At 42.9% G+C, this 27,208-nt stretch overlaps 3 protein-coding genes across 7 annotated transcripts; 1 reads left to right on the forward strand and 2 right to left on the reverse strand.

Annotated features, from left to right (window-relative positions):
• Nucleotides 1–523: 523 nt before the first annotated feature.
• Nucleotides 524–3,090, forward strand: dhrs7 (dehydrogenase/reductase (SDR family) member 7). The gene is made up of 7 exons (XM_061300569.1): nucleotides 524–779; nucleotides 905–1,057; nucleotides 1,213–1,319; nucleotides 1,402–1,641; nucleotides 1,727–1,849; nucleotides 1,916–2,131; nucleotides 2,629–3,090. The coding sequence occupies exons 1-7, from the start codon at nucleotides 650–652 to the stop codon at nucleotides 2,668–2,670; spliced, it is 1,011 nt and encodes a 336-aa protein (XP_061156553.1). The 5' UTR covers nucleotides 524–649; the 3' UTR covers nucleotides 2,671–3,090.
• Nucleotides 2,720–9,637, reverse strand: pcnx4 (pecanex 4). Of its 2 annotated transcripts, none has more exons than XM_061300565.1 (11): nucleotides 9,489–9,637; nucleotides 8,098–8,883; nucleotides 7,839–8,018; nucleotides 7,149–7,690; nucleotides 6,951–7,051; nucleotides 6,657–6,779; nucleotides 5,973–6,333; nucleotides 5,455–5,558; nucleotides 3,802–4,907; nucleotides 3,543–3,729; nucleotides 2,720–3,468 (listed from the first exon to the last, which is right to left on the reverse strand). In XM_061300565.1, exons 2-11 carry the CDS (start codon nucleotides 8,793–8,795, stop codon nucleotides 3,217–3,219), a joined length of 3,654 nt encoding a protein of 1,217 aa, XP_061156549.1. In that variant the 5' UTR covers nucleotides 8,796–8,883; nucleotides 9,489–9,637; the 3' UTR covers nucleotides 2,720–3,216. The 2 variants fall into 2 exon arrangements, with proteins under 2 accessions (XP_061156549.1, XP_061156550.1); XM_061300566.1 differs by lacking the exon at nucleotides 9,489–9,637 and having other exon boundaries at nucleotides 8,098–8,227; nucleotides 8,320–8,461.
• A 3,372-nt stretch (nucleotides 9,638–13,009) lies between these two features.
• Nucleotides 13,010–27,015, reverse strand: lrrc9 (leucine rich repeat containing 9). Of its 4 annotated transcripts, XM_061301908.1 has the most exons (33): nucleotides 26,924–27,015; nucleotides 26,054–26,134; nucleotides 25,626–25,844; nucleotides 25,387–25,527; nucleotides 25,231–25,294; nucleotides 25,056–25,126; nucleotides 24,539–24,721; nucleotides 24,254–24,409; nucleotides 24,018–24,181; nucleotides 23,770–23,901; nucleotides 23,515–23,694; nucleotides 23,315–23,426; nucleotides 23,106–23,241; nucleotides 22,901–23,026; nucleotides 22,726–22,826; nucleotides 22,344–22,529; nucleotides 22,150–22,269; nucleotides 21,872–22,063; nucleotides 21,668–21,793; nucleotides 21,217–21,357; nucleotides 20,965–21,142; nucleotides 20,663–20,883; nucleotides 20,158–20,280; nucleotides 19,951–20,081; nucleotides 19,757–19,865; nucleotides 19,539–19,672; nucleotides 18,943–19,079; nucleotides 17,286–17,503; nucleotides 16,309–16,377; nucleotides 15,084–15,203; nucleotides 13,859–13,963; nucleotides 13,574–13,742; nucleotides 13,010–13,503 (listed from the first exon to the last, which is right to left on the reverse strand). In XM_061301908.1, the coding sequence occupies exons 1-33, from the start codon at nucleotides 26,966–26,968 to the stop codon at nucleotides 13,388–13,390; spliced, it is 4,506 nt and encodes a 1,501-aa protein (XP_061157892.1). In that variant the 5' UTR covers nucleotides 26,969–27,015; the 3' UTR covers nucleotides 13,010–13,387. The 4 variants fall into 4 exon arrangements, with proteins under 4 accessions (XP_061157892.1, XP_061157894.1, XP_061157893.1 ...); XM_061301910.1 differs by lacking the exon at nucleotides 13,859–13,963; XM_061301909.1 differs by lacking the exon at nucleotides 13,859–13,963 and having other exon boundaries at nucleotides 23,515–23,901.
• Nucleotides 27,016–27,208: the final 193 nt, after the last annotated feature.

The following is a 27,208-nucleotide window of genomic DNA, read 5'->3' on the forward strand; positions in this document are numbered from 1 at the left end:
GAAGGAAAAGACATTCAAGGAAGGAGGAATTGGGATGGGAGGAAAGAAGACAAATATTCTGCTTTTGCTTCGTCTGCAGTTTGATAAAACTGCGATGTTGAGGATGCAGTTACCAGCTCCAAATAGTTGGAGGTCTTTATGTGCTTTTTCTGTGTCTGTGATGTCTTTGATTATGACAAAGGGATGGACACAGGAATAAATGCTTAACGTCGCACGCACGGCACCATACTGTTATTTGGTGTTGCAATGGTGAATGAGGAGGTTTTGTGAATTTACTATAATTGTAAAAAGAAATAAGTAAAACTGTATTGAGTATTCCTACTTTTGACCTAATCTGTATATGCATTCAAGTTATGTATCAAATATGGAAATTATTCGTTATAAAAATATTATATGATGTAAAATACGTGCAAAGCATTTAATTAATAGCATATTGAATTTCGCATGTAGGCCATTTAATATTCAAAATACTGGTAGCAGAATCGCAACTGAGACCAAGTAGCGTCTCTGATCAACCGGAAGTGACGCAATATCCGTCCACGACCGTAAACTTGTGTATTGTTTAAACTTGTGCAGGAAGTCAGAGCGGATTAACAGCCGAGCTAAAACAACGCTATTTATTAACTGCACCGCTAGTACGTCTGTTGCAATGGATTGCTGTCTTATATCTGCGCTGTGGTACTTCATATTAGTTTATATAGTCATTCACTTGCTGGCATTCTTTTTTGCGGATGCAGACTTGACGTTACTGTGGGCAAGTTTGCTCGGACGCAAGTCAGGTGAGAAGACCGACTTGGTCGCATTGTTTGACGGGTTGTGTCATTTGTGCGTTTTAAAATCCAATAAAGTCATAATATTGCTCTGTGACGTGTTCACGAGTATTTTTGGTTGTTTTTCTAAACAGAAGGGAAGTTGAAGGGTCAGGTGGTGTGGGTCACTGGTGCATCCAGTGGCATCGGAGAGGAACTCGCCTATCAGCTGGCTCGGTGTGGCTCACGCCTTATTCTGTCTGCTCGCCGTGAGGATGAGTTGAAGAGGGTGAAACGGCTATGCTTAGGTGAGATGAACCCCCTGCTAAATTTGACCAAAATTTAGTTTAAAATCTCATTTCTGTGGTGGAGGGGGTGAAATGGTAGATTATTTTAAATCATCGCTAGTTCTAGTGATAATGTGACAACCCCACCAAGATTTACATTCTTTGTCATCATCCAGAGTCCTCGTGCCTGAAGGATGAGGATATTCTTGTTCTTCCGCTGGATTTGTTGGAGAGGACCACCCATGAGGCCAAAACCCAAGCTGTAATTGAATACTTTGGACATGTAGGACCACTATTTTTCTTTTTAATTTAATTCTGTCATGCCTTCTCCCAGTTGTCTTTACACTACACCTGTCGCCTTCCAGATTGACATCCTGATAAACAATGGAGGCCGAAGCCAGCGTTCTTTGTTCTTGGAAACGAGTGTCGACGTTTTCAATGCTTTGATGGAGCTCAACTACCTGGGTACCGTGTCCCTCACCAAGCAGGTGTTACCTCACATGACGCAGCGTGGCACCGGCGCCATCGTGACCATCAGCAGCGTGCTGGGCCTCGCCGGGGCGCCTCTGGCGACGGGATACGCTGCCAGCAAACATGCTCTTCAGGTGACCTTTACACACACGTCACATTTTACATTGTCCATGAAGGTTGAAAACCAAGGCTGTTACCTACCTCTTTTTTTTTCTTCAGGGTTTTTTTAATTCCCTTCGAACTGAGCTCATTGACTACCCAAAGATACTCATCAGCACAGTGTGTCCAGGACCTGTGCAATCATTCATAACACAAAATGCCTTCACTGAAGATTTGCACAAGGTAAAAAAATATACACGTATATATCGGGATTTTTTTTTATTCTACTAACTAGTGTGCATTGTTCAGGCTGTGGCTTCAGCTGCTGACCAGGAGCACAAGATGCCCACTAGTCGCTGTGTGTCTTTAATACTGGCGGGAATTGCCAATGATGTCAAGGAAATGTGGATTGCGCAGCAACCCTTCCTGGCTTTCTACTATGCCTGGCAGTACGCCCCCACCTTCGCTTGGTTCATCACAAACACCCTGAGCAAGAGAAGGGTACAAAATTTCAAGTCTGGGCTGGTAAGAGTATACAATATCAACATTATGTAGACTCTGTCTCTTTTTGAACTTAGCTAAATATTTCCCTTATCCCCTTAAATCTAATGCCCTGTACGCCTCAAAATCTGAGTCTGTTTACTTGTGTTAAAAGAGCTGAAAATCATGAAAGGATTAGCTTGCTGCTCCTGTGCGCTGTTTCAGTTTTTACAGGTGACCTTGCGTGATCAAAACCAAGAATGGATCATTTTTTCTCAGCAGGAACAGAAATTCTTAGAATATGCCTTTTATAGCTAATTCTCTTCAAAAAGGTGGACGACATCTCCCCAACCTCCTGCCAACTACACACTGATTGGCCAGAGTGTCTGGTGGCCTCTGCTGGGCAGATGTTCATACACGTTCATATGTGTTTACACATAGTTGTAGCAAACTAAAATATAAAAGTAATGGGCCAATCAAACAATGAATAGTTTTGGGACTCTTTATATGTATTGACCTTTAGTCTTATTTGTCGTCTCCAGGATGCAGACTTGGCCTACTTCACCAAGCCGAAGAGCTCATAAAAAATGGCTTCTGTACAGCGATCCTTTTTGTGTGCAGTGAACAATCAGCTTCTTGCAAGTCCTTTTATTATATACATATAAAAATGAGCAATATGTACAGGACTATGATCATTGTTGAACTATTTTGTAAACAAGTGAACTGTAAACAAATAAATTGCACTCGACGCGTACAGCATGATATACCCAAGGCACATCCTTGATCTGTTGACAAAATAATTCTGTTTCCCTTTTTAAGCAGAAAAGGTTGGGTCATTATTTGAATGGTGTAATGAATTAACATTTTAAGAGTCCTGTGTCATGTATCTGTTGTAAATTAGCTGGTGTGTCTGTACTAATGTGAATTTTTTATCTTGATACGTCTTTCTCCGTGGTACTGGACTAAAGCACCATGATAAATAAATGCAAATATTAAAAAAACAACCAAGTTGTCAACGTCCCGTCATTCTGCTTTAAAAGGATCCCTGCTGTATCTTCTTGCTTCCTCATTGGTAAGACATGAAACCTTGCGGTGGAGTGGAAAAAAAAAAAAGCGACCTATCTCTGTTGTCAGAGGCAAGGGAAGTGAAGGGGTGCTGATGAGTAAATGGGGTACCCCAGAGGCGGGTCTGCCGCCTGGACAGTCAGGTTCCTCAACATGAAGGGGTGAGCCTGGATGCTGTAGCGCTCCTCATCGTCATTAGTGGCGTACAGGAGCTCCCAGGACAGGTTGGCCCACTGGCCTCGCACCCCCTCCCCGTTCAGTCGTCCCACCTGCACCAACTGCTCTTGCAAGGACAGTACTCGCCCAGTGTACGTACCCTGTGGATGACAAGAATCGCAACTCGAATGACTTGCGTAGTGTCACGACAGTAATGAGGAACCCGTGTGCTTACCATAGATAGGTCATGACCTAATGAGAAGAGAAATGGCTTCTCCTGAAGGACACTGTCATGCCAGCCTTTCTCAGACACCAATCCAATGTACCAGTCCCTTTCATATTCCTCCAAGGCACTGAACATATCCTCAGGGGACTCCATAGGCCCGAGACTGGCTTGATCAAACAGGAGCTTGAAACTAAACCTGATGCAAATCATACAACAGAATGATGACGAGATGAAAATAAACAGCAGGCTTTTTTTTTCTTCTTCTTACCTGAAAGCCCTCAGTGCAAGCTGATAAAGTTCTTTGCTGGTGGAGAGCCACTCGAGGCCCTCCGTCCACGGTACGTCTCCGCAGTAAAGTCTGTAGATGTAACTGGGGCTGGTGAAGGCCGACTCGGCGCCGAGACCCACGAGACATGAAAGTGCCACCTGGGCGTGGAGGTCCTTCAAGGTTTCGTCTTCCTTCAGAGCTTTGGTCATGTCCTCGGAGGTGTCGCTCTGCACAACAGGTCCGAACCGGCTCAGGGCAAACCTGAACCAGTCCTCGGGGAATAACGGCCGGAGCTGCAGCAGCCTGCTCGGTAACAACGGCGCCGTCCTCCAGCCCGTCGGTAAGTTGAACACCTCGGACAGGGGGCAGCTGAACGTCAGCTGGCGCAGCGAGCCGGGACTCTCTTTGAAGATCTCCGGGTTGTGACCTTTGTCGACCGCTGGCATCCCGATGCCCAGTCCCAAAGGCTGTAATGGCTGCAGGGCAGAGAGCGCCATGTTTTCAAACAGACTGTCCATCTCGACAGACCCCGGAAGAGAAGCTCCTGTCTGCAGCATTGTGTGTCCAGACTGGGCTTCCGCTGTTACCAAGGCAACCGTCCGCCTGGCCGGTTGAGGTCCAAAAAGATCATCCTCATCCGACCAGTCGCCGAACGATGTCATGCTGGAGCTGTCCTGCCTGAATCTTAGGGAAGACACCTTGGATTCCACCACGATAGCCTCGGGCGGTTGGCTGCACGCAGTCTGCGCCTGCTGGGAAGATTGCGACTTTCGACCGCCGATTCCCGTCCCTTCGTCGCAGCTCCACAGAGAACCTTTATGTTTCTTTACACAATAACGCAGGAGCAGCCACACCAAGGCTTTCAGAAAGTCATCCTGAAGCTTCCTCAGGTTGTCGTGCGAGTCGATGATGCCCGAGAGGACGTTGCGGGCGTCCGAGTAGACGCGCACCGCCAGAGCTGCGCAAGGTGTGAGAGAGTTGGCCCAGTGCAGGTTCAAACCCTGGGTCAAACCGAGACGCTCCGGTCGCTCGAACGCGGCCTCGAAAACCTCATCCACCCTACGTGCTTCTACCGTGTGGCATGATGTCTCCTGGAGCTCCAAACCCTGAGAAAACAAATGTCATTTGGTATACATTTTACGCTTGCTTTTTTTTTTTGGTGTATCTTCAAATATGTTTAAATCATGTGAGGGGAGTAAAACAAAACCATCATAACCATTCAGCTTTACTAAGTGAAAAGCAGGCTCTGCAATCAGTCCACTGACTTTGTCACCAAAAGAATATTAAATCTCTGGCTTCAGAAGGTCGGAAAATGACTTCAGAGAAAGGGTGGGCAAAAAAAAACGATTTGGAATTTTGCATCACTCATAGACTTCAAGCACTCATTACTTATTGAAAACATTGTATTTTCAAAAATGATGAGTTTCAATGATGTCACCTTGTCCAAACACTTTCAAGCCCTTGAAAACGGAAGTACTCGGCATAGAGGCAATGATTCCTAATTGGTTAATGTCATATTTTTGACAAAGTGCTTAATATTCAACCCCGCAAGGCTACACTTTTATTTCAAAGTTCAATCGTGTTAGTGTATTATTTTGCAAAAGTATTCTAGATCTAACTGTATCAGAGATCCAAACAAAGCAGAAAGTGTACCTTAATATTGACGGTGCAGTAGCCATATCCTCTCTCCAAAATCATGATCCAAACCATGCGGTCCTGAAAGCGGCCAAGAAAGTGAGTGCCTGGTGCTAAAGAACCTACGAGAAGGGGAGACCATCAACACAATTGAACAAAGCAAGGAACCAAAAGCCAAGCCATAACAGACACCTAGTGTATGTATTTTTCTACTTAATAAGGTAGCAAAAATATTTGAATCATCGCAAATAGCAAATGATCATTACATTTCAATTCCTTTGTGCAGAGTACCTGTTACGATAGTCATTTTAGTCATAGTCAAAAGGCAAAATGTCCAACTTGGACAAAAACAGCCCTTACCCTGAGCACGTCATTTTGCATTTTATAAAATGCACTCCAACTGATAATAACTTAATTGTCAGTCAAACCTGTGTTTCTAAAACATTTTCTGGCACTCACTGAGCAAATGTCAACAATGAATAATTCATTGGCTGTTTTCTTTTCTCCTTAAATAGGAGGCATGTATGAGAACGAACCCAGAGAGCCTCTTGCAAAGGCCGTCTTCAGGGCAGAAGCAAGACTTCCGCTCATTTGCTGGTAGAAGATGGAGTCCGGGCACGGGCAGGCGGTACCTACGGGCCCCGGCCAACTGCGCCGAGGCCTGGGGAAGCCCACCAGGAAGATGGGTAGCGTGAAGAGGGGGAGCAGTGGGGCAGAGAGCAGGGCAGACAGGGTCACCACCGCCAACAACAGCGGGCAGAGGGAGGCGTTGAGTGCCAGGAGGGTCCCGGCTGACTGACGCCGCTGCTTCTTCTCGGTCCACGACGTCACCAACACAGTGAGGGTGAACTTTAACTTGGCCAAGAACTGGCTCAGTCGATCCATCAGGAGGCCAACCTATGGAGATAGCATACGATCAGTGGAGGTGTACAGTGATTGCTCTTCTTAGTTATCTACGGTAATTATTTAGAGCTGGTATTTATTTTCAGGGGAAAATATTGGTGTCAAAAATAATAAGAAGAAAAAAAAACTCAGACTCTTTGTTGAAATGTATTTAAGCATTTGCTAACTGAACAACTTTTCACATTTACAAAAGGTCATTTTTAATCGAAGACAATAGACATCTTTGTTTTGCGAATTTATTTCAAGGCCAAATCCGCCCACCATTAGAGGAGCAACGTATTAGTTGTACCAAGTCGTAAAAAATATTTTGTCCTCACCAGTAGAAGTTGAATCCCAGTGCCGAGGCTGTCCCAGCCAGGCAGCCTGTTGTTTCCAGCTGCAAGACGCACAATGATGACCACGACCACTTGCAGTAATGCGTCCTCTGAGCTCTGCCATGCCTGCAAGCGACCACGCAGCAAATATGTGAATCAGACGTACTGAAGCAAACAGAAATTGCTTTGTGTGGAAGAAATGGAATTCTTTGCACTTTTCCTTTGAGCAACGTATCATTAGAAATGGGGGAAAACGTCAATAAAGGAAAAAAGATTCTATTGTTTTTGTGTGCCTACCACTCTGAAGGCTCTTGTGAAGCCCACACTGAGAGGAACCCCATGGAGCTGCTGCAGGGATTTGTCCATTGACAAGAAAGCAATCAATGCAAATGGAGACACTGTGAACACGCACATATAAATGGTTACACACACATAGTGTTGTTCATTCCCTAGCTGCACTTTGGAGAACAGTGAATGCAAGACATATGAGCTCACCGAGATAAAGGAGGACTCTTCTGATGGCCGCTGCAATGAATAAGCCTCTATTCTTCTGTTTGTACGTCTGCACGCTGGACATCCCTTTGGGGTACACCGGATTGAGGAATAAGCCGGCACACACATAGGCCCCCTGGATCTCTCGGAGAAGCCAGCAGAGGGAGAAGAGGACCAGGAGGAGGTAGCTGACAGGAGCTTGGGGCCCCTTGACAAAACTCTGCGACTCAGGCGAACTGTCAAAGTGATGCAACAGGCCAGCTTCTGCCAAGGCGGCCAACAAGAGGCTCGCATACAATAACACCTCCCTGCAGCCCAGTTTCCAGCCAAAGGTGTTGGAAAGAGGCCGGGGTGTTGACCTGCCTCTGCGCAGGCCGTAGTCCTTGCACTCGGGCCTGGGAGCATGGCAGAGGGCGCCGACCTGGCTGAGGTCCAAGCTCAATAGGAATCCCATCGCTGTGGAGAAGAGGACGACTCCCAGCGTCGATGGGATGAAATAGTTGGACACGGCGACGCCAGAAGAAACGGCAAACATCAAAAGCAACCTATGGGGGAGCGCACATAAAAACACACAGAGGTAAGTCAAAGCGAGGATAACTACCGAGTGTTAAAAACTTGGCTGTTTGAAGTTTTACAATTACTGTAACCTTGCTATCAATAACTCGGTACGACACATCATATTTCAAGACAAACCTGAAGTTACTGGACATGGGGGAGCCTCCTAATCCAAACACAAGCACCTGCTCCATGCCCCAGAGGAACAAGGCATCCAGGGGCGGTAGTATTCCCAGTGCCCACAGCAGAGGTAGGAAGAGGAAAAGAACATGAAGAACCTGGCTGGCAAGTTGGAGCTCTGGAACTGGCCCAGAGAACCTAAAAACAATCAAGTCCAATAAAATGTCACGAATGAATGTGACGGAGTCAATGCAATTAGCTCGTCCAGGTTACGTACCTCTCAGTCAAGTCCACAACAATGAAAATGAAAATGTAGAGGGGTCGGGTGAGTGGGGTAATCTCATAAGTGTCCTGCGCCTGGAAAGTAGCAGTCTCTGTGGCTGTATTCACAACCAGGGAATACTCCGCTATGCACACAGTCACCCAACTTAGAACAAAGACGACTAGCGACACACCTATGCTGCCGTACAGAGCGGTCAGTCTGCCAAGGAGGACGTACCATGTACCAAAACCACAAAGCAGCCCAGCCAGTACCGTATGCACAATCACATTCAGCCCAAATCTCTTCCCGGGGGCAATGAAGCGGACCGTCTCTGGGCTGACGCAGTGAGTAAACTCCACTTCCTCTTCATCCACTAGAGTGTTGGGCGCCCCGAGTCTCTCCACGTCACCGCTCCGTCGTCCGGCATACAACGCCACAGCCTGGACGCCAGCCGCCGCTGCAAACATCAGCGCGCCGGAGAGCACGGCAGCGTGCAGCTCCTGGAGAAGCTGCAACTGGCAGAGGAGTGTGCCAACGCCTCCGAAAAGCCATGGTGTCAGGAAAAGGACGGCCTGATTGACGTAGACGTACGGCGGAGCGCAGTAGCCCAACTTGAAGCGCGGGCCCCCCAACACCGTTTGGGGGAAGCGCTTCCAGAAGAACTCCTGCTTGTACTCATTGAGAAGGGGCACATCTGGCCCCATTCTGACCATTCCCGAAAGGGCGGTAGGTCATCTCCATGCAGCCAAAAAAGCATTTCCAGTCATCTTTCCCGTGTTAGGAGGCGGTGATGATTCACACCTTCGAGACAAAGGACACATAGGTACAATGATCATCTGTTAATCGCAGGGGATATTTTCCAGACCAACTTGCAAGAGCTCATCATCATCATGGTTAAACTAGAGCTGGACAATTTTACAGTATTGTCAAAGCATATTTTTGTAATGATACAAATTAGTAGTGCAGGAGAATTATGTCCCTAATGGCATAAAAAAGGGTTTCCTGGTCTTAACAAAGGGTAAAATTATCCTGCGTATTCGTTATTGTTTAACTATGTGACATTTTTTATTTGATGATGTCATGTTCTTATGCACTTTTGCTCATTAAAGGTTAGAAAAGTGATGTAATCTGGATAGCAACAGACACGAAATTGGTAAACACAACACACCAGCAACAGAGGTAGAGATGCGTCAACGTGTCCAAACAAAGTTAGCAACAAGCATTTAGATAAAACTTCTTTTAAACAAAGCTGATTGATTTCTGTCTCCTTTGTGTGTTTTCTAGTCTGTTTTGTTAGCTTTCTTTTTAGCCAGCATCCAAAAACGCTGAGCAGTAGCTTGATGTTACTGACATATATTGCGGCAAACTGTCGAGTTACAATGTCGCAAGTGCGATGTTAATCTTACCGTGAACCTAAAAATCCACCGAAGCGAAACTTTATGTGGTACTCAGCAGAATTGGTGATAATGTCGACAAAATTGCGGATATCCTGAGAATTAGCCGCTAGCCTAGCGTAGCAACACCGACAATAATGCACGCACGAGCTACGAGCCAATGAGCGTGAAGGTAAGGATGCTTCTAGCTCTCTGATTGGACATTAGCGCACATAGCCCCGCCTCTTACACGGCCACCACCGCATCAGCGGATGTTTTTATACTGATAAAAAGTAATGACTGTGTGTATGTGGAACGTAAATCTGTGCAAAAAGTCTATTATGTTGTCTCCTGTATGAGTTTTGCGAAATATACAATTTTAAGAGGAATCTCAATCAATTATTTTACCTGCTCATGTCAACAATAAAAAAGCAATGGGAATCAGACATGGCAGCATGGTGCACTAGTGTTCAGCATCTCTGCCTTGAAGTTGAGAGGTTCCGTGTTTGAATCTTGGCTTTGGCCTTCCGATGAGCTTGTCTTCCACGTGCTTGTTTTTTTCCTTTCCCACAGGACTGTTTTTTTTCTCACCATCAAAACTGCGAAAATGAATCATTTTCATCAATATGTGCCCTGCGATTGACTGGCGACCAGTCCAGGGTGGACCCCGCCCTTGCCCAAAAGTAGATTTTACAGAAAATAAACATAATCACCACCTGGTTATCAAGACAAAAAGGCAAGCAGTATCACATAGGATTGCTTTATTGCAACAATAAAAGCCGCACCCCCTCTTCACATTTATAATTATTGCACATCCTTATCCTGAATAATTGATCAACATAGCATCCTTAATATCTAAGAGAGCACATTAAGATATTCCAGACTAACTATAATGCGCTTACTTGACCCCAAAAGTGACATGCCAAAAATATTGTCATTTTCTTAATCCTTGTTTTATCTCAAAAGGAGGATCATGAAGTGATCAACTAAATGGCCACAATATCAACATAAAGAAAGACAATAATCTGGAGGAAAGGAGATTAAACTGCTGTTGTTATTCGCTATTGTGCTTAAAGGGATAAGGGTGTCCACAAGAGACTATTTTTTTTTAGTATCATCTTCAAAAAAAAAAAGTAATTTCTATATTTTTTGTAGGACAAAATAATGCATAACAAGAAAAACCTTGTTTGTCCCGATAACAAGTATTGTGGCCTATAATCCATCCCAGTGCACCATTTGTTGGAAATGATTGCTGTTTTTTTCCCGACAGCTGCTTTAATAATGATGTAAGAATCACGAGGAACAATAAGATGGATCTTTCAGAGCATAATCCTTTTTTTTTTTTTACATCCAACACCTGTGTTTCAACCTGGACAAAAAGCAAATCATTCTTCATTGCAAGTCTAAAATTAGATGAGCTTTCATTTCCTATCAACAAAAATGTTTTCTTTTTAGTCTAATTGTGTCCCTCCTATGATTACTTCTATCTATGTTTGACCCTCTTTATTCCTTGAAGCCTCAGGGGAAAACAAAATACAGAAGAGGAAAAAGCAGATGAAAATAAAAGAAGACGACGTAATGTGTAGCTTCTGAAGAAAAATGATTCTCGTTGTACTGATGAAAGCATCTGCAAGAGTCCTTTTATATTCAAGTCTTGATGTTCGTGTAATTGTGACCTCCAGCCACACTACATTTAAAGTTAATACAAGTTGATAAATGTGTAATAAATGTGTCTAGTTTCATGCTGCTCGGAGCAATGCGCTTGCTGTTATCTTCGGAATAAAACATCAATCAATGTCGTTATGTCTGTAATGTCATCCACAGCGTAATCCCCCCGACACTGGACCCTGAGTAGATAGCGGTAAAAACATGGTCCATTCAGCAATTATTCACAGAGTCTTGGACTAATGGTGCTGTGGATGCGCACACACGCAGCAAATGTAGGAAGCCAGTGGACCAGCAGTAATGGACCCCATACGGAGTCTGTGTCCTTTCCTCTGTGTGTGTGTATTGGTGGGGGTTGGAAAGTGCATCTTCTATAACTGATTCATGACAAGCACAAACATGTCTAATTATGAATCCAGATCATATCAGCGCAGGCCCTGTCCCTCTCCACCCTCTCCCGCCTGAGCCCAGCTCCATATCAGGCGGATGAAAACATAACCTGTCACATTCCATCCCATTAAACCAGCTATGAACCACGCGGACGAGCTGCACAGAAAAAGAGAGAGAGAGGGAGCACAGTGGATCTGGGTTTGCTCGGCTCCCATGCATTATTCACCATCTTTGGGCTAATTTGATTTTAATGTTAAAAACTCTGGCAGATATGCAAAGGGAGGCATGTTGTGGCGCACGGGTGTCACACTCAAGGCCCAAAAGTGTGCCATCCCAAACTACAGGACTAGTATGTTGACTACAACTACTAGTACTTACAATTTTAAAGTGAAAAAAACAAATATCACTCCAAATTTGTTTCATAGCAAAAATCTACTTTGGTTATTTTCTTCCCAGTGTTTTTTTAATTCTTTTTTTGACTCTGCAAAATTAACTGTGCGACTCCCCGATACTTCACAGCACAAAACCACATTTAAACGTGTTTTCATATCCATACTGCACACGTGCTTCACATGTGTAATTATCCTTTGTAATACCTCATGCACTAGAGCGGTCGGGGCTGAGTCCCCAAATCTGCGCATATTAAGTCCCATCAGCTGCAATTTTCATGTGAGGCGTGCAGAGCAAGGTAATGACGTTGTGCTCTCTTGCAGTCATTAGCCGCGCTTAATGCTGGGAGTTAAGTGAAGTACATGCATTAGAGGAGCTTGTTTCTGGAGAGCTTTGCCGTTTTGGATGAGTGGAACTGTGAGCTGCATGCTTGTCCTGTCTACACGGGTCATTCTGCCAGTGGATGTACCGGAAGCACCCTGTGTCAAAACTTCAACACAATACATTTAAGATTAGTAATTATGGGCAATCTGAAGCAGCATGCTGTACGGGACGGATGGACAGATGGAGATGTCAGTTTCTAGTGTTTGCGTTAAGAGCACTGCACGAGTGGACACCCATGTGCAACAAAAGTAATGCACGAGTGGACACCCATGTGCAACAAAAATAACATCGTATAAGGGTACACGGACAAGGTGATTGGCTCCATTCCACTGACATCCCATGAGATTTGCTGACATTGCAGCTGACTTTTTTTTTTTTTTTTTTTAAAGAGGCCAACATGATGAAAGTGACAATCTCTGAAATCCATTTGGACCTCGCGAAAGATTATATCTTTATCTGAGTGATTGCAGATTATTGTCCACAGAGAGGTGTGCTAAAGCTGGATTATCCACTTGTAGGGGATGCATCTGACCCAATGGATGTGAGCGTGCCAACCTCATACATCTGCGGCCAGCACTTGTTTGGGATAACTGTAAAAGTGACACCAAAAACCTCTCATCCTCAGATTACCATGGTTAGTGATTCCGATGTGTGGTCAGAAAATAAAGTCAGTCATTTGAAATGCATTTCAAAGTGATGCAATACACGGCCGTTTAAAGCAGGGCAATTGTCTACAGGGTTTTATTGCTTGTGATGTTTTTGTTTTTGCCAGTTGCTTTAAGCTGATGTGTGGTATGCTTGTTGTCCTTTTTCTGATACTATTTGACCTTGATATCATCTGCTAAAAGGATGTGAATCCACAACATTGGAGGCTTTCTGAAAGACGTTTTGAAGCTGCACCTTGACCACTCGATCACATCTTCATTGTTTATTTAACATGCATTATGGTGGTGCAAAAGAAATCTGATCTAAATACTTGATGAGTCGAGATACAGTAGATTTCAAATAGACTTCGTCACAATATAAAAAAACAACAACACACATTTGTAGAATTGAATCAACCTGGTACTGTACTTTGTTCCTGTACTGTAGAAGCGTTGTTCTCACTTCCCATGGGGAAGGGGACATGCCGGTATCAAGTTGTTTCTTGTTTTTCGGACCTGTCTGGTGCTCACGTCGGCATGAAAGGTTGAAGGATTTTTCTCTGTTGTCTTCTTGTCTGGAATTGAGGAGAATGGTGAACTATAAGCTAATTTTCTTTTTTTTTTTTCAAAAGAACTGGGGCTTACTTTTGGTGGTGTACTGGACCTGGGGTTCATCCTTGTTACTCGGGAGCATGTCGTGTCCATGAATGAGGTTCTGTAGTCCCGTCATGGACATCCCTCTGACAGGCATGTAGGTCATCAGTCCAGGCTGGTTGGCTTCAAGGGCAGAAGCCGCACAACACTCCTCACATTGCTTGAAAGAAATGTTACATTAGCATCAGGCTAAAAAGAAATTCTTAGCACCAACAAGCGGAGAATCCGACATTCGGGCGTCAGTCAAAAATAAGGGCTCCTCCAGGAAAACCTAACTGCTTGTCTTTCTCCACTACTGTCATCGTGGTGTGTCCGCTTCATCCACATTCTGTGCACAGGATTGGTGATTAGAGTGCTTGTTGTTCCATATATTAGAAAATCCTAAGGGTGGGGGACAGTCATTACTACTCATCAATGGCAATGTTTAAAATTAATATAAAAGCAAATGTAGGAGCGACTCAGATGGTATTTATGGGGGTTTTACTCTAATGAGAGAACTCAGGATCCACTCCCTGGCATTTCCACATGTCCGATTAGCGGGCAGAGGGGTCGCGTTGACCTGGCTAATAGGGAGAAAATCCACTGGTGCATTATCGGCCGGGCACATTTCATCTAATCAGCAGGATGATGCCAGCAGGCTTAGGCTGCTTTTAATTCAGGGCTACGGGAGAATTACTGCACTGGCCACTCCATTCGCAGCCTAAAATGGGGGTGGTTTGATCTGTGCTTTTGCCTTGTTTGTGTGGATGCTGTTTGTGTGCGCGTGTTGCAAGACCGGGTCATTTATTGTATAAGGCCCATTAGGGTTACAAAATGACGGACATTTACAGGAATACATGAGAATTATATGAAGTTAACTGAAAATATAGCATAATAACTAATCAGTCTAATTACGGTTAAAACAATACATTTAGATGCATGTGCAAGGTTTGTGGTGAAAAGATGTCTACTGTATGATTTGCGTTAATGTTAATGCTGTGCACTCATTCAAAGTTGAATTTACTTAAATCTAACATGTAATTGGAAATCAATCATTTTATATTGATAAGATGAACATTATTACATTTTGTAGAATATGGATGAAATCTAGTTCACGTCACATTGAATGGATTATTTCATATTGAAATAACACAAGTCAATCATGTTTCTTTGCTGGGACGTCAACCGGTATGGACCAACACCGTGTGCAAAACTTGGCAAACCTTTGCGGGCTGAGTACGTTTTGGTTGTGGTTTCAAATCCGCGCTCTGGAAGCTCAAATTGATGTATGTCTGAATGTATTTAATAGGATGACAGTAGGGCATCTATTACCATCTATTGCGAACGTTGTTCACCTTTCCATGGCCAAACTTGCCATACAAAGCTTCTGGACCGACAATGAAATGTGAAGTGATACACAAAGAACTTTTGATTTCAAAGGAGGAGAAAAGAGCTGAAAAGCGCGTTGGATGTGAGTTGTACACATGAAGTTAATTAATGTCACTTATTCATGAGTCCTCACTGTTGCGTCTGTAATTTCGGCCCTGGTTCTTTCCTCTATGGTCACCGTCATGCCATCCAGGACCTGCAACTGCCCCAGACAGCGCATCACCGCAGGTCTGTGGAGAGAGTTTCGAGCCACCTGAAAGAAGTCACAAAGTAAGCAATAAGAAATCACTCTGAACCAAACTGTTTTTCTTTTTGAATATAATATTGGCGCCCTCGCCTTGTGATGGATGTTATGCAGAATCCCCAAAGGGTTAAATATCCCACTTGTCCACTCATACATGAACTTTATGTTTCAATTAAAGTGTGAGTGCGTGCCAGTGAAAGTCCAGAAGCGAGGGGACAGATTTTGGCACGGGAAGACGGGCAAAATAGAGATCTCATGTGGTCAGCAGCAGGAGGTATCGTCTCAAGGGTGGTGGTTGGCCTCTACCCCTTGGCAGCATGAACCCCCTATGGGTGGAGATGGGTTCCAGCGGGAACGAGGCTGTGGCAGCTGAGCGTGGCCCCGCGGCCTCCTCCATCCTCTGTGGGCTACAGCGCATATACTGTGTTCTGCTCACGCCTGATCCACAAGCTCCAGATGGGTGATGTAAGCGGGCCAAAAGCACTCGCCATTTGGTCATCGGATTTGTCTACGATGCCGGGCAGTTTGAGGCGCGACAGACGGCCCATCATGTAATCGCTTAATTTGGGAGCGCAGAGCAACACCGGGTCACTGTTGCAAATCGTCTCAGGGAGAAAGCGAGCCTGAAAACATGCTTTTGATCACGCTGTTTACCAGGGAAAGCGTTAAAGAGCTGACATGGTTGAAGTGTAATTTAAAACAGGCTGAATGATTTAGGAAAATAATCTGTCATCCTGTGTCAGATTATTACAGACGCATTCTGCACAGCATGCATTTTGGAGTAAATGAATGAAAAATGCAGGAAGTGGAAAACAAGATTAGACTGTGATTAGAATGTGAGTTGTGTGGCAAGCGGCATTTGTGTTATAAAACCTTCCATGCATCAATTGAAATATGTTGTTGAATATGAATCACAAAGAATTCTATTGGCCTCTGAAGGACGGCGACTCAGATACTCATATTTCAAATAGTCAATTCAAGCCCTGTAGATGATTGAATAAATATAAAAATGTACATTGTGTCGGAGTTGCAGACAAGTGGAAAAGCACAGCAGCATACTGACAAGCATCACAGAAGTGTCCCAGTCAATGTAGTAACTTTAGTACGGACTCACCGGATTGCCAACAACGGAGAGTTCCATCAGCGAGGGAAGAACGTCAAGTTTATCAAGTTCTGTGATGTCCTACAAACATGAAAGAGAGAAAAAAAAATTGGGCATTTATTTGTGCATTTCTCTCAAACCTTGGGTCCCCTTTTCGATTTTAACCGAAAGTGTTTGGGATAATAGAGGCATATGTATCGGGTCTGAAACCTTTCATAATTTTTGGAGCGGGCAGGATAGAAGCAGCTGATGTGAGAGATTACATGTTTAATCGCATGAGAGTTTGGGCACGCAACAGGGCAAAGGGAAGGGAGGGGGAGGTTTTCTATGATTTGCCAGGTTGATGTTTAGCTTTGGCTAGAATTCAGAGATGCTCCCCACCGCCGAGACTCGCGTGTTGGAACAACTGCCATGCTTTACATCTTAATTAAATACCGTACGTGAACATAAGGGGGATTGGCAGACTAAAGTGAGGAAATCACTCTCCCCTCGGTGAGAAGGAGATGGGGATGGAGCCTGAGAAGCTGATTACATGTTTCACTGATTGTCCCCTCTGTTTTCTTACACACTGCCCTGACCTTCAATCACGCCGGAGCCCCTTTAATGTGAACCCCCAAATTGCACAGTGGGGGATAATGAGTCATGATTACTATGCTTCATGTAGAACTTGGCTGCATGCAGGAAAAAAAAATGCATTCTATTTGCCACCTTGTCCATATCAAGCAATCATTAATAACTAATCAAAATCTCATAGGCACCGGAAATCTCGGTCGGTCACTCAAGTGCTTTATTAGAAAAAAGTAGAAATATATAAAAAATATATGGACAAGTTTCCGCTGCGGGGAGCTGGAGCCTCATCCAGCCGAGTTAAAAAAAAAGGAAAAAATAAGGACGATACCATCTACTGATTATACAATTAAAGGCAACACAAAGACTGCTAATGATTCATTCACATTGGCAATGTCACTGAGTGGGTGGCTAAATCCTACCTGAAGCTTGTTCATGCCCAGGAAAAGTTTGCGGAGCTCAACAAGCGGATAGAGATGGTTGAGCTCCCGGATGCGATTCTCTGTAAGGTGCAGTTCTTGCAGGACGCCCTGGGAAACAAAAGAGTTCTCGTACAGGGCCCTTATCCGGTTCCTGTCCAACACCAGCTCCCTGAGATCATGCAAACCCTCCAAACCTTCCACCTGGCTGATCTCATTCCCTGGAAGCAGTGGGAAGAGAAGGCGTCAAATGCTGCACTATTTCCACGGATGAATATTGAACACCTTAAAACGGTACACATTTTTCAGTCAAATACAGGGCACATATAAAGAAAGACCCAATTTTAAACACCTCAATAAACTTAACATGCATAATTTTTTTTATGTTGCCGTACCCACTAAAAAAAATACAAAAGTGAAAAAAAGAGTATGCATATTGCACACAAAAAGCCCTCAGGCAAGATTTGACAAACAAACATCATTCTATGACTACACACATCTATGATTATTTGGCAATTTTATGCAAAATATAATATTCACACAAATAAAATGATGTTTCATCATAGCAGAAGCAGTTCAATTTGAAATGAACATATAAAGGTCCAGCTTCATCCCCATATATTTCCTATCATTTCTCCATCAAATTCAAAAGCTATTCACATACAGTACTATCAACAATTCCTTGCAAAATCATAATTCAAAGCACCCTTTGAAAGTACTTAACAATACACAAATGTTCAAATTCAAGAATATCAAGCACTTGATATGGAAAAAAAAGCATTAGCCGGTGTAAAAAAAAAAAATCTAAAATGTGGCATTCCAATGGGGTAAGCCAGCAGTTCAAAAACCTTTTACACAGAGTACCACCTCACCAAATTTCAAAATAGAGTAGTGCAGTTAGAGTTAATCAAAAGTGAGGCCAAGGTTTTTAATTCCTAAAAACTACATTTCAAATTATTATAATGCACGCTTTGAATTTTAACACTCCACTTAGATATAGAAAAATAAAAAATACTCATATATGGTCAATAATTTAATGCACATAAAAGGTCATCAGAAATTAAACACATATTGTAAAAGGTTACAAAGGATAAAATGATAATTTACTTCCTCTAAAAGTTCAATACAATAGAACTGTACTTTACAAAAGTAAAGTGCGAAACTGAAAAGACAGCGACTTTAACATTGTGCACAGTTTGAATTCATGCGCAGAATTGATTTGTTGTTTAATTTGTCTTGGTTCACTCTAAACTAGTTTACTATCAAGGGCATCATAACATCACTTGTGGCCTCCATCTCCGCAATGGCGACATTATTCTTCTGAATACGATAATGGCATAGTCGTATAGTCAAACGGCCACCCCCACCCCGAGTAAAAAAAAAATGACAATGCGAGAAAACATTCACTGCTATTTGTTTGTTGGTGTTGAACAAGTCAGTAAAATAAGTCTGAAAGGTTTTCATATGGGGGGGACAAGTAAAGTGGCCTTTGTGGCACCAATCAGCGTGATGGAGCGCTTCTCAATGAAAGCCAATCAAAAGCTGTTGTAAAGAAAGTCACTGGCTCTTTTGTTCCGAGAGCCAGCGTGCACCTGGCTTTGAGTTTACTGTTTTGCTGCTCACCTTTTCACAGGCAGGAAGCCAGTGCACTTTTGCCTACCTTGAAGGAAGAGCGTTTTAAGATTGGTGAGCCTGCTGAGCTCCAGATTGGCCATATTGGAGATGCCATTGTGACTCAAATGCAGCACCTCCAAGCTGCTCATCAGAGGCTCCAGGATGATGGTCGGTGCAATGTGCCTTCACAAAGGAAAAGAGGCTTTTGTAACTGCTCGACTTGAATATACTCCCCTCTCCCTCCCGCTGCCTTATTTCACCAAAACGACAGAATGAAATGCCTCAAGAAAAATCACAGCAGGTAGGATGTTTTGATTTTTTTGACACAACACCTACTCACAATAAAACATGTAAACGCTTTCCTGACGACAAGCAGTTTATATAAAGATTTTTTGCTCCCAACACATTTTTGGAAGTGTTGTGGGTTATGTCAGTGTACTTCATTACTGTTTATTTTTTCAATTCAAGGTTAGACACAACTGAATGAAAACCATCACCATTTGCTGGTAGGTGCTGCCCCCTAACGGTTATACAGAGAAACAAAAGGATCAGCTTTAATGATTACAAGATAATGTTGAAAATAATCATGATAAATTCAGATTAGACAGATTCTCTGAACCGACAACATAAAACTAACATTACCTGCTCCCTTTGCATAAGGTCTGCTGGCCATAGCCACTGGAGTGCACTTTGTTGTGTAACATCTGCCTGTTTGTGAGAAATGTCTTCTGCCTCGGTAGGATGGACTCAATGCGGTTGTAGTTTAAAGACAGGATCTGGAAGAAAGTAACAAAAAAAGATGAGTTATCTAGCCCTGTCCTCAAAACGTTGCCATGATTGGAGATTCCTCTTGTTTGTACCTTGACATTGGGTAGGTGGATTATGCCTGAGAAGCAGGTAAGGTTGTTGTGATCTAAGTTGATACTGTGTAGATTGACAAACAGGTCTGTAGGAGACAGGTCCACACTCCTGTTGGGGAAGAAAAATGGTTTTCAAAATCAATCTTGTCTTCAAAAATCCATGTACAACAATGCAGCTGATGTGACAAGACCACCTGACGGAGCAGGAGTTCAGCGTGAGACAGTTGATGTTGCCGTAATGGGAATGACCCAATTTCTCAGCTACCAAGTCCGGTGTGAGTCGTCCTCCAAACATAGCCTTTGCATTTTCACATTCAGCTGCATCCTGGGGGGATAAAACAACGCGCTTGGTGACAATGTAACCGATTCTACTGTCCACCATCCTTTTTGTTGCTACGTACCACTGCACTTCCATCCAGGGCCTTCAGAGATGGCAGGTGGAACACCACATAAATACGATAGTTCTTTAAATTCTCTGATAACGGATTCCCGTACAGATCCAAGATGATGAGGTTTTCCAACACCTAAAAACACAAACAATAAATCTTTTTTTCTTACAATTATGAGTGAGGGAGGTAGAGAGCAAGTGGAACTACACGCTGTGTGTACGTTTGAAATAAATAAAAAGGATGGATCATTTGAGAAATTATCAAAAGGTAAATTTACAACTGAGATGACAACGGTATATCAATAATAATGTTGAAACTCCATTTAAGCATGCAATTAAATTGTTTTTTTTTTTTTAATCATTTACAGTTGAATTAGATAAAGATATTTGACAGAAAAAGTTTTCACTTCACATGTATTTTGGAAAACCATAGGTGCATGACCTGGATGAGTAAAAATTCATTTTTTTTTCTTCTGTGTGTGTATGTGTGTGTGTGGGTGTTTAAATCACAAAGTCACCTTGAGATAGTAGATATCCCTAGACAGAGAAATATCATTGTTGCCGGCATAGAGCTCCAGAAGCGCACTGCATCTGTCGATGCCATGCAGAGAAGTGATGATGTTGTTCTCCAGAGACAGAAAGGTCAAACTGTGGAGCTGGTCGAGGACAATGGCATCAAGATGGGAAAGCTGATTTCCATCCATGCTTAGTTTGCTCAAATTCTGTAGATGTGAGAGACCTGGAGGATGAAAAGACCTAGTGTTGAAATATTGTGTCGCAAGTGTTGTTTTATCACAATGTCCACGGTGGTGTGACTAACCGCTGAATGTGCTGATGCTGTTGTTATTAAGGAAGAGCTCTTCCAGATTAGTACAGTAATCAAGACCTTCAACTTCACAGATGAAATTATTATTAAACGAAGCCCAGCGCAGGTTGACGAGGGCATCCAGATGGCTCATCTGACAAATATTCTGATTGTCGAGGTTCAGGGAAGTTATCTGTTCCAAATTCAGCCATCATTAGCATTAGTAGATTGAATGTGTAGAACATTTTGATGACTGATTGGACTGACCTTTGAGGCCCAGTCCGGCTGCAGGTCTTGGCTTAGTTCTCTGGGTGACAAAATGAACTCCGAGAGGAGCTGGGTTGTTTGAACCAGGCTGAGACAACGGGGACGTGTGTTGTTGCTATTTGAGCAAGCGATAAGCATTTCCTGCCAGCAGAGAAATAGCAAGCATTACTATCAACATCTGCCAACTTTTTGCCCAAGATTCTATCCAACAAGTATTTAATTCCGAAAGCAATTCTTTAATTATTGCTCTGTTGGTCCCAAGGTTGTTCGTATTTATGTTGGAGCGGACTAATGATATAAGCTTATCCGTTTTAAAATGTTGCCACGTCTGAATCAGACTGAACATTTGACAACAATTACAATGCGACACAAAGTAAAGCAAAGTTGTCAAATGTATCTACCATACTCAAAGTCAGTCAAAGAGAAGCATTTATAAGTCCTGAATGCTAACCTGGTTGATAACGTTTTTCGTCGTGTTGTGAACAGCATCAGCGACTTCTTCCTCAGTAACCGGTGTGTTGTCCAGTTTTGTGAGAGTCGGCACAAAGCTTAATATTGTCATTCGGACTTCCTCCAGCTGCCGGGAATAAAGTAAGCTTTAGCATATACTCTGGAAAAGTTTCGTTACTATTTTTGTTATATTACAGGGACGCACCTTATTCCATGGGTTGTGTTGTGTTTCCAGTATCTGCAGAGCGGGTGTGTGTGTTTTGAGCACAGTGGAATCTTTGATGGCGTTGCTCAACTTGTTCCAGCTGACATCAAGATGCTTGAGCTGTTTTAACCCCTGGAGACCTTCAAGGCTCACAAGCTCGTTGAAGCTGACATCTAAAAACTCAAGATTGGGCTGGTAAGGGAGATATAATTAGAATAGAATTAATATTGAATTTTAGTTCATAATAGCTCTTGATTGTGACTTGTGTGATTCAACACCATGTGGGCGATGTCACAGAGGCTGGTGAGCTCATTGAAGCTGAGGGTGAGATGGCGAAGAGCTGGGAGGGAGGAAATCTCCTTAAGACTGCCCAGGCTGTTGTTGTGAAGGTTCAGCACCTTAGTGAAGATACAGTAAAAAAAGAAATAGCTCAGCATGAATACATGAACTTCACTCTAATAATAAATCTTACCGTGATTTCACGGAGGAACCTGGCACCGGACACATTTAAGAGAACCTTCCCATTCAAATTCAACAACTTGGGCGGTGGTTCCAGAACGGGCTCCATGCTGATGGCTTGCTTATCCAATGAGTTGTCATAGGTTGGAGGGTCAAGGACTTGGATGCAGTTGTCTAATGATGTAGGCTGTTCACTGCCCTTTGAAAAGTGCACACCGTTAGTAACTATTTGCAAAATGAAGCCAAGTGATGTCAATTGGGCATTTGCACAAACAACATATGGGCACAAGTATATAGCACTGCTCCCCCCCCCCCCCCCCCCCCCCGTATATGTTTAGACACTGAACTATTCCTAGCATGCCTTTATTGAATTAAATGCAGATACTGCCACTTACTCCAGTGAGGTATTCAAAACAAATCATGTACTCGGGTAAGACCAGGTCATTGTCAAAGACAAACCACTGTCTTCCTTTGGGAATGGTAGTGTGTCGTCCATCTAAAGAAAAAATAATCCAAAAACATTAGTATGCTCAATTCAAAAAAATCTTGAGTTGTAGGAAATATGTGTACCTCGCTGCTTGGTGTGGACACTACGATATACGGACGAAATGTTGGGATAGGCTCTTCGGTGCACCAGCTCGCCTTCTCTGATAGGAGCGCTGTGGCCCAGGAACACTTTGGCAACGATAATTCTCCCTACAGGATAAACATGTAGCATTTACCCAGAGTTGCTTCCAGCTACGATGATTTCATATGCCGAACCAAATTCACACACCAGATCTGAAAGGGATTTCATCTGTTTTTGTATAGGCGCCCTCTTGCTCAACACGACGTAATGAATACTCAATTCTTGGCTGTTCGCTCACAATCAGGCTGTTGGATAAAGGCACTGCTGCTTCTTTACCGAGGGCCTGTTTTCAGGGAAAAACACTGTCAGAACATTTTTTCATTTTATTTCTGATTGCAAAGTAAAACGTACAGCACCTTATATTCTTTTGCTGATTTGAAGCCTTCCTCCAGGACGCTCAACACGTCCTCACGGTTGTGGTCCGAGTCACCCACGTAGAACAAGTGCTCAAGCATCTGCTTGTAATTCCTGTGTGAAATCGATGCATTAAACAATATTTATGAAAAAGAAAAGAAAAAATACAGGTTTGCTTTATTCCAAGTGGCTGTTGACTTACTTTACCAAAGTGCCAGAGTCTTCCCTGGCCAGCAATTTTTGAAGTTTATCCTTAAAGCGAAGCCTCAGCCCGCTGTTGTGAATGCGGACCACTCTGTTGATCTTAATGCCAGTGACGCCATAACTCATATAATCGGCGAGGGAAAAACGAGAGAGTAGGAGGTCGCAACAGGAAGTGAACCTGCTCATAACAAAACATATGTGGTGAATAGGAATACGCATGTTTATTAGCGTCAATAACACATAAGTACAGTACCACAGGTCGGTGGAGCTGCCTTCCTCCATGCGAATATTTCCAACACTGTGGAGCTCTGTCGACATAAAGTGCACAGTGTCCTCCAACAATTCTGTCGCTTGGGATACGTTGTGTTGATGCCAGCTTTCAATTCTGAAGAAAGACAAAGCGTGACAATTTTATACTTTGAAAACATGACACACTGTAGGTGGAGAAAATGTATAAAGGTTGATATTTTGTCAACTATAAGTATGACTACACAAACTAACTCATGTAGCCTCCTGGTCCAAATAGCCAGTCTCTGCTGTAGTAGTTCAATCTTTCTCAGTATTTGCTCTGCAGAGGGGTCACAGCTGTCACCTTTGGTGCTTAAATCTTCCTTTAGGTGACTGTGTGCATCTTCTACAGGCTTCTTACAAAGACAAAGTTCAAGCTGGGGATGCACGGCAAGGATTCCAAGTCAATAATTTACTCTTATGGAATTCGTGAAGCGAGGCGTACCTACATTTTTTAAGGTGTAATTGAGTGAGCGAATGTTTTCTTTCGGTGACTCCAGCGAGGCGTTTTTCTTTTTGAGAAGACGCAGCAACGTCTCTGTGAGATTCCTCCGCGGGGTGCGTGCACGCATATTGTAAAACATCATCTTCTTCATCACAGTAGACTAAAAAAAAAAAGAAAAAAAATTCATTAAAATAATCATTAGCGCTCATCACTCGTCATGTACAGCTAAAACCTCATAAATCATATAATATTCCAAATTTACATTTATTCAAATTGGATTTTTCAGTACCTCGGCTACTTCCGTGATTTGTGTGTTGGAGACGTCATAGGTGTCGAGAAAAAAGAGCGAGGGCAAGTGGTACATGACGTGTGTGGCATAATTACACAGCTGACAAACTGGGTTTGGCGTGGACATGAAGTCACTCAGCGCCAGATCTTTTAGTCGGGGCAGACAGGATAGCCAAGTGAGTTCCTAAGACAACAACAAAGAGCACATATTTGTTTTGTTCTGCAAGATGTAACAACAATTCGATAAAAAAGTTGAATCTATATAAAAGTCTTGTCTTAAAACCATTTGTGTATATCTTCTAGTCAGAACATCCCTCAAGTAAAACTCGAGTCATCATGAGGACTACAAAAATAAAAGTCTTTGACTTCAAGGCATAAATAATTGGTAAATGAAATAAAATGGATTCTTCTCAACAAAAGCTTCCCGCCATATTGCAGGCATTATTCCAAACTTGCCTAGAGTTGATAGGAATTTCAATTAACGAGTAAGAATTGTAATATTTTTTTAGCTGTCCTACCTTGAAAGAGTTGATCTTGTTGCCGGAAAGATTGAGAGTGTGAATGTTGACATTGTTCACAAGGCTGTTCCCTTAAAAGGAGTGCAAGGGGGTGGGTGGGGGGAGAAAAAAAAAACACTCACATATTTTTATTTCACCTACAGGTCAACTTCACAAATGAGAGTATTTAGCTTACCGAGCTTGTGAATATTATTGTTTGCAAGGTTTAAATCTTGAAGGTTCTGGAGCGTGTTCAAGCCCTTGAGAGTGATGGAAAAAAAGAAAACCGTAATTGCATACGAGAATATTGTGATTTGAAAGATGACTTAGAAAGGTTTGACCTTCTGCAAACCTGTATCTGAGAGATGTAGTTATTGTTGAGCCACAGCACTTCTATGCTGATATGCAATTTTAAATTCTTTATTTCACTTATTTTATTATCATATAAGTAGAGTTTCTTCAGCTCAAGACAATGCTGCAGTCCAGATATTTTCTGTCAGAGATAATGGGAGGAAAATATTCAGAATGTGCACCAGATTACTGCAGAGTAACATTTATTTTTGCAGTCAAGAGTTAGAAATAGAAACTCACAGTCAGCTTACACTCGACTACCCAGAGCTCTTGCAGTAAAGGACAGTTTTCCAGTCCTTCGATGCGCTTTATGTTCTGACCCAGTATTTTAAGATGGCGGAGCATTTGAAAGAAGGAAAGGCCAACCATCCGAGGAAAACCACTCAAGATGACCTCCAGGGAGGTGACGCTGGAAGCCTCTTCAGCTAGGTCGGCAAAGGAAAGCCCATTGGCCATGCACTGTTGGGAAATGGAGATAATTAATTTACTGTAACAAAATTAGCTTGATCAAAGTCTATTTTAAAGATAAAATGCTGAAAAACTATATATAGATCACTTATGGCAGGCACACTAGCACTTGGCATGGGAATCACTATTGCATCACATTGTAGATGATTTCATATTAGATCATCAACAATTTGTGGGAGAAAATACTTTCTTATACTGACCAGCTCTTTGACCACCTCCTCATCACAGCGTGGTTTTCTATACCTTCGTGCTGCACCCTTCTTCTCAGAAGTTGACTGCATCTGATAATAAAACCATTTGTTAATACAACACGAAACAATTCCTGTCTAAAAAAAAAAAACGTAATTAATGTGATCTGATGCTGACATTCAAAATCATTTATTCCACCACACCTTTGAAGTTGTGTATACATTAATACATAACACATTCTTTTACTCTTAAGTTTCTGTGGCCATCCAGTTAAACTGTACAGTAGTTGATTAGAACCAATTTAACTGACTTAAACAAAACCGATATAAAAAGACAGTAAGCCAGTATATCACTAACTCAAGTGGAGAAATGCAAGCTGACGTCACAAGCATTAATCGCGCAATACGTGTTGGCGTTTGCTTTCGTGACGTCACAGAAACGTGAATGGAAAAGAACATGACAACTGAAGAGTGACGTCACAACGAAGCCCACCGTGTGGGTAGGTTGACTATTTTTCTTTTACCCGAGTCTTCCCAACTTTCCCAACCTATGCCAACTTTTAATACAACCACTATCGCATCAATTCAATCTGACAGCTCTGAAATGACAATCGAGTACTAATAGTGCAGCCAAAACAAAGGCTCCAAAATGACAAGATTCGGTTGACGGGAATGAATTAATATAATTTCGTAAAATACATGAGAATATAGGTTGCAAATGTAGGTCAGTGGTTGCCTCCCTGCCGTCGTACGTTCGTTAGTCATGCAAAGTTTGTAATTAAAGCAAACAGAAATGCAACACAACGTAATCGTGTAGGTACTTATTAATTTATGACAATATAGCGAGGTTCTACAGGACAGAACCGTCTGTCAGTTGCATACCTTTAGTCCAAAAACACGACTCGTCCTCCTGCCCACTATTGTCATGTTTTGGCCTTCTGTCTGCTGGTTGCTAAGGAGCCATTTTGAAAGATGTCATCCACCGATAGGCCACACGAGGGCGCTACCCGGCTATAGTTTTCCACCACGGTGACAATTATTTATTGTAATTATTTTAAAACATGTTCACTACTTTTATCTATACTACACACGCGCCATTTTCATACGCCATAATAAAGGTGGCTCGTATTTGATCGTGGCAACCTTGAGCCACCCGGCGACCATGAC

The sequence above is a fragment of the Syngnathus typhle genome, linkage group LG16 (genome assembly GCF_033458585.1).
Source record: "Syngnathus typhle isolate RoL2023-S1 ecotype Sweden linkage group LG16, RoL_Styp_1.0, whole genome shotgun sequence".
Taxonomy (NCBI): Eukaryota; Metazoa; Chordata; class Actinopteri; order Syngnathiformes; family Syngnathidae; genus Syngnathus; species Syngnathus typhle.

Coding starts and splice junctions, on each gene's coding strand:
- pcnx4 (XM_061300565.1), bottom strand. CDS start 8,795: ATGGTCAGAATGGGGCCAGATGTGCCCCTTCTCAATGAGTACAAGCAG. Junction 8,019..8,097: donor GTTGTGGACTTGACTGAGAG/GTACGTAACCTG, acceptor GATTGTTTTTAG/GTTCTCTGGGCCAGTTCCAG. Junction 6,334..6,656: donor CTGGGATTCAACTTCTACTG/GTGAGGACAAAA, acceptor CTATCTCCATAG/GTTGGCCTCCTGATGGATCG.
- dhrs7 (XM_061300569.1), top strand. CDS start 650: ATGGATTGCTGTCTTATATCTGCGCTGTGGTACTTCATATTAGTTTAT. Junction 1,642..1,726: donor CCAGCAAACATGCTCTTCAG/GTGACCTTTACA, acceptor TTTTTTCTTCAG/GGTTTTTTTAATTCCCTTCG. Junction 1,850..1,915: donor TCACTGAAGATTTGCACAAG/GTAAAAAAATAT, acceptor TGCATTGTTCAG/GCTGTGGCTTCAGCTGCTGA.
- lrrc9 (XM_061301908.1), bottom strand. CDS start 26,968: ATGACAATAGTGGGCAGGAGGACGAGTCGTGTTTTTGGACTAAAG. Junction 22,827..22,900: donor TGTCCACACCAAGCAGCGAG/GTACACATATTT, acceptor TTTTTTCTTTAG/ATGGACGACACACTACCATT. Junction 13,743..13,858: donor GTAGTGGAGAAAGACAAGCA/GTTAGGTTTTCC, acceptor ATTTCTTTCAAG/CAATGTGAGGAGTGTTGTGC.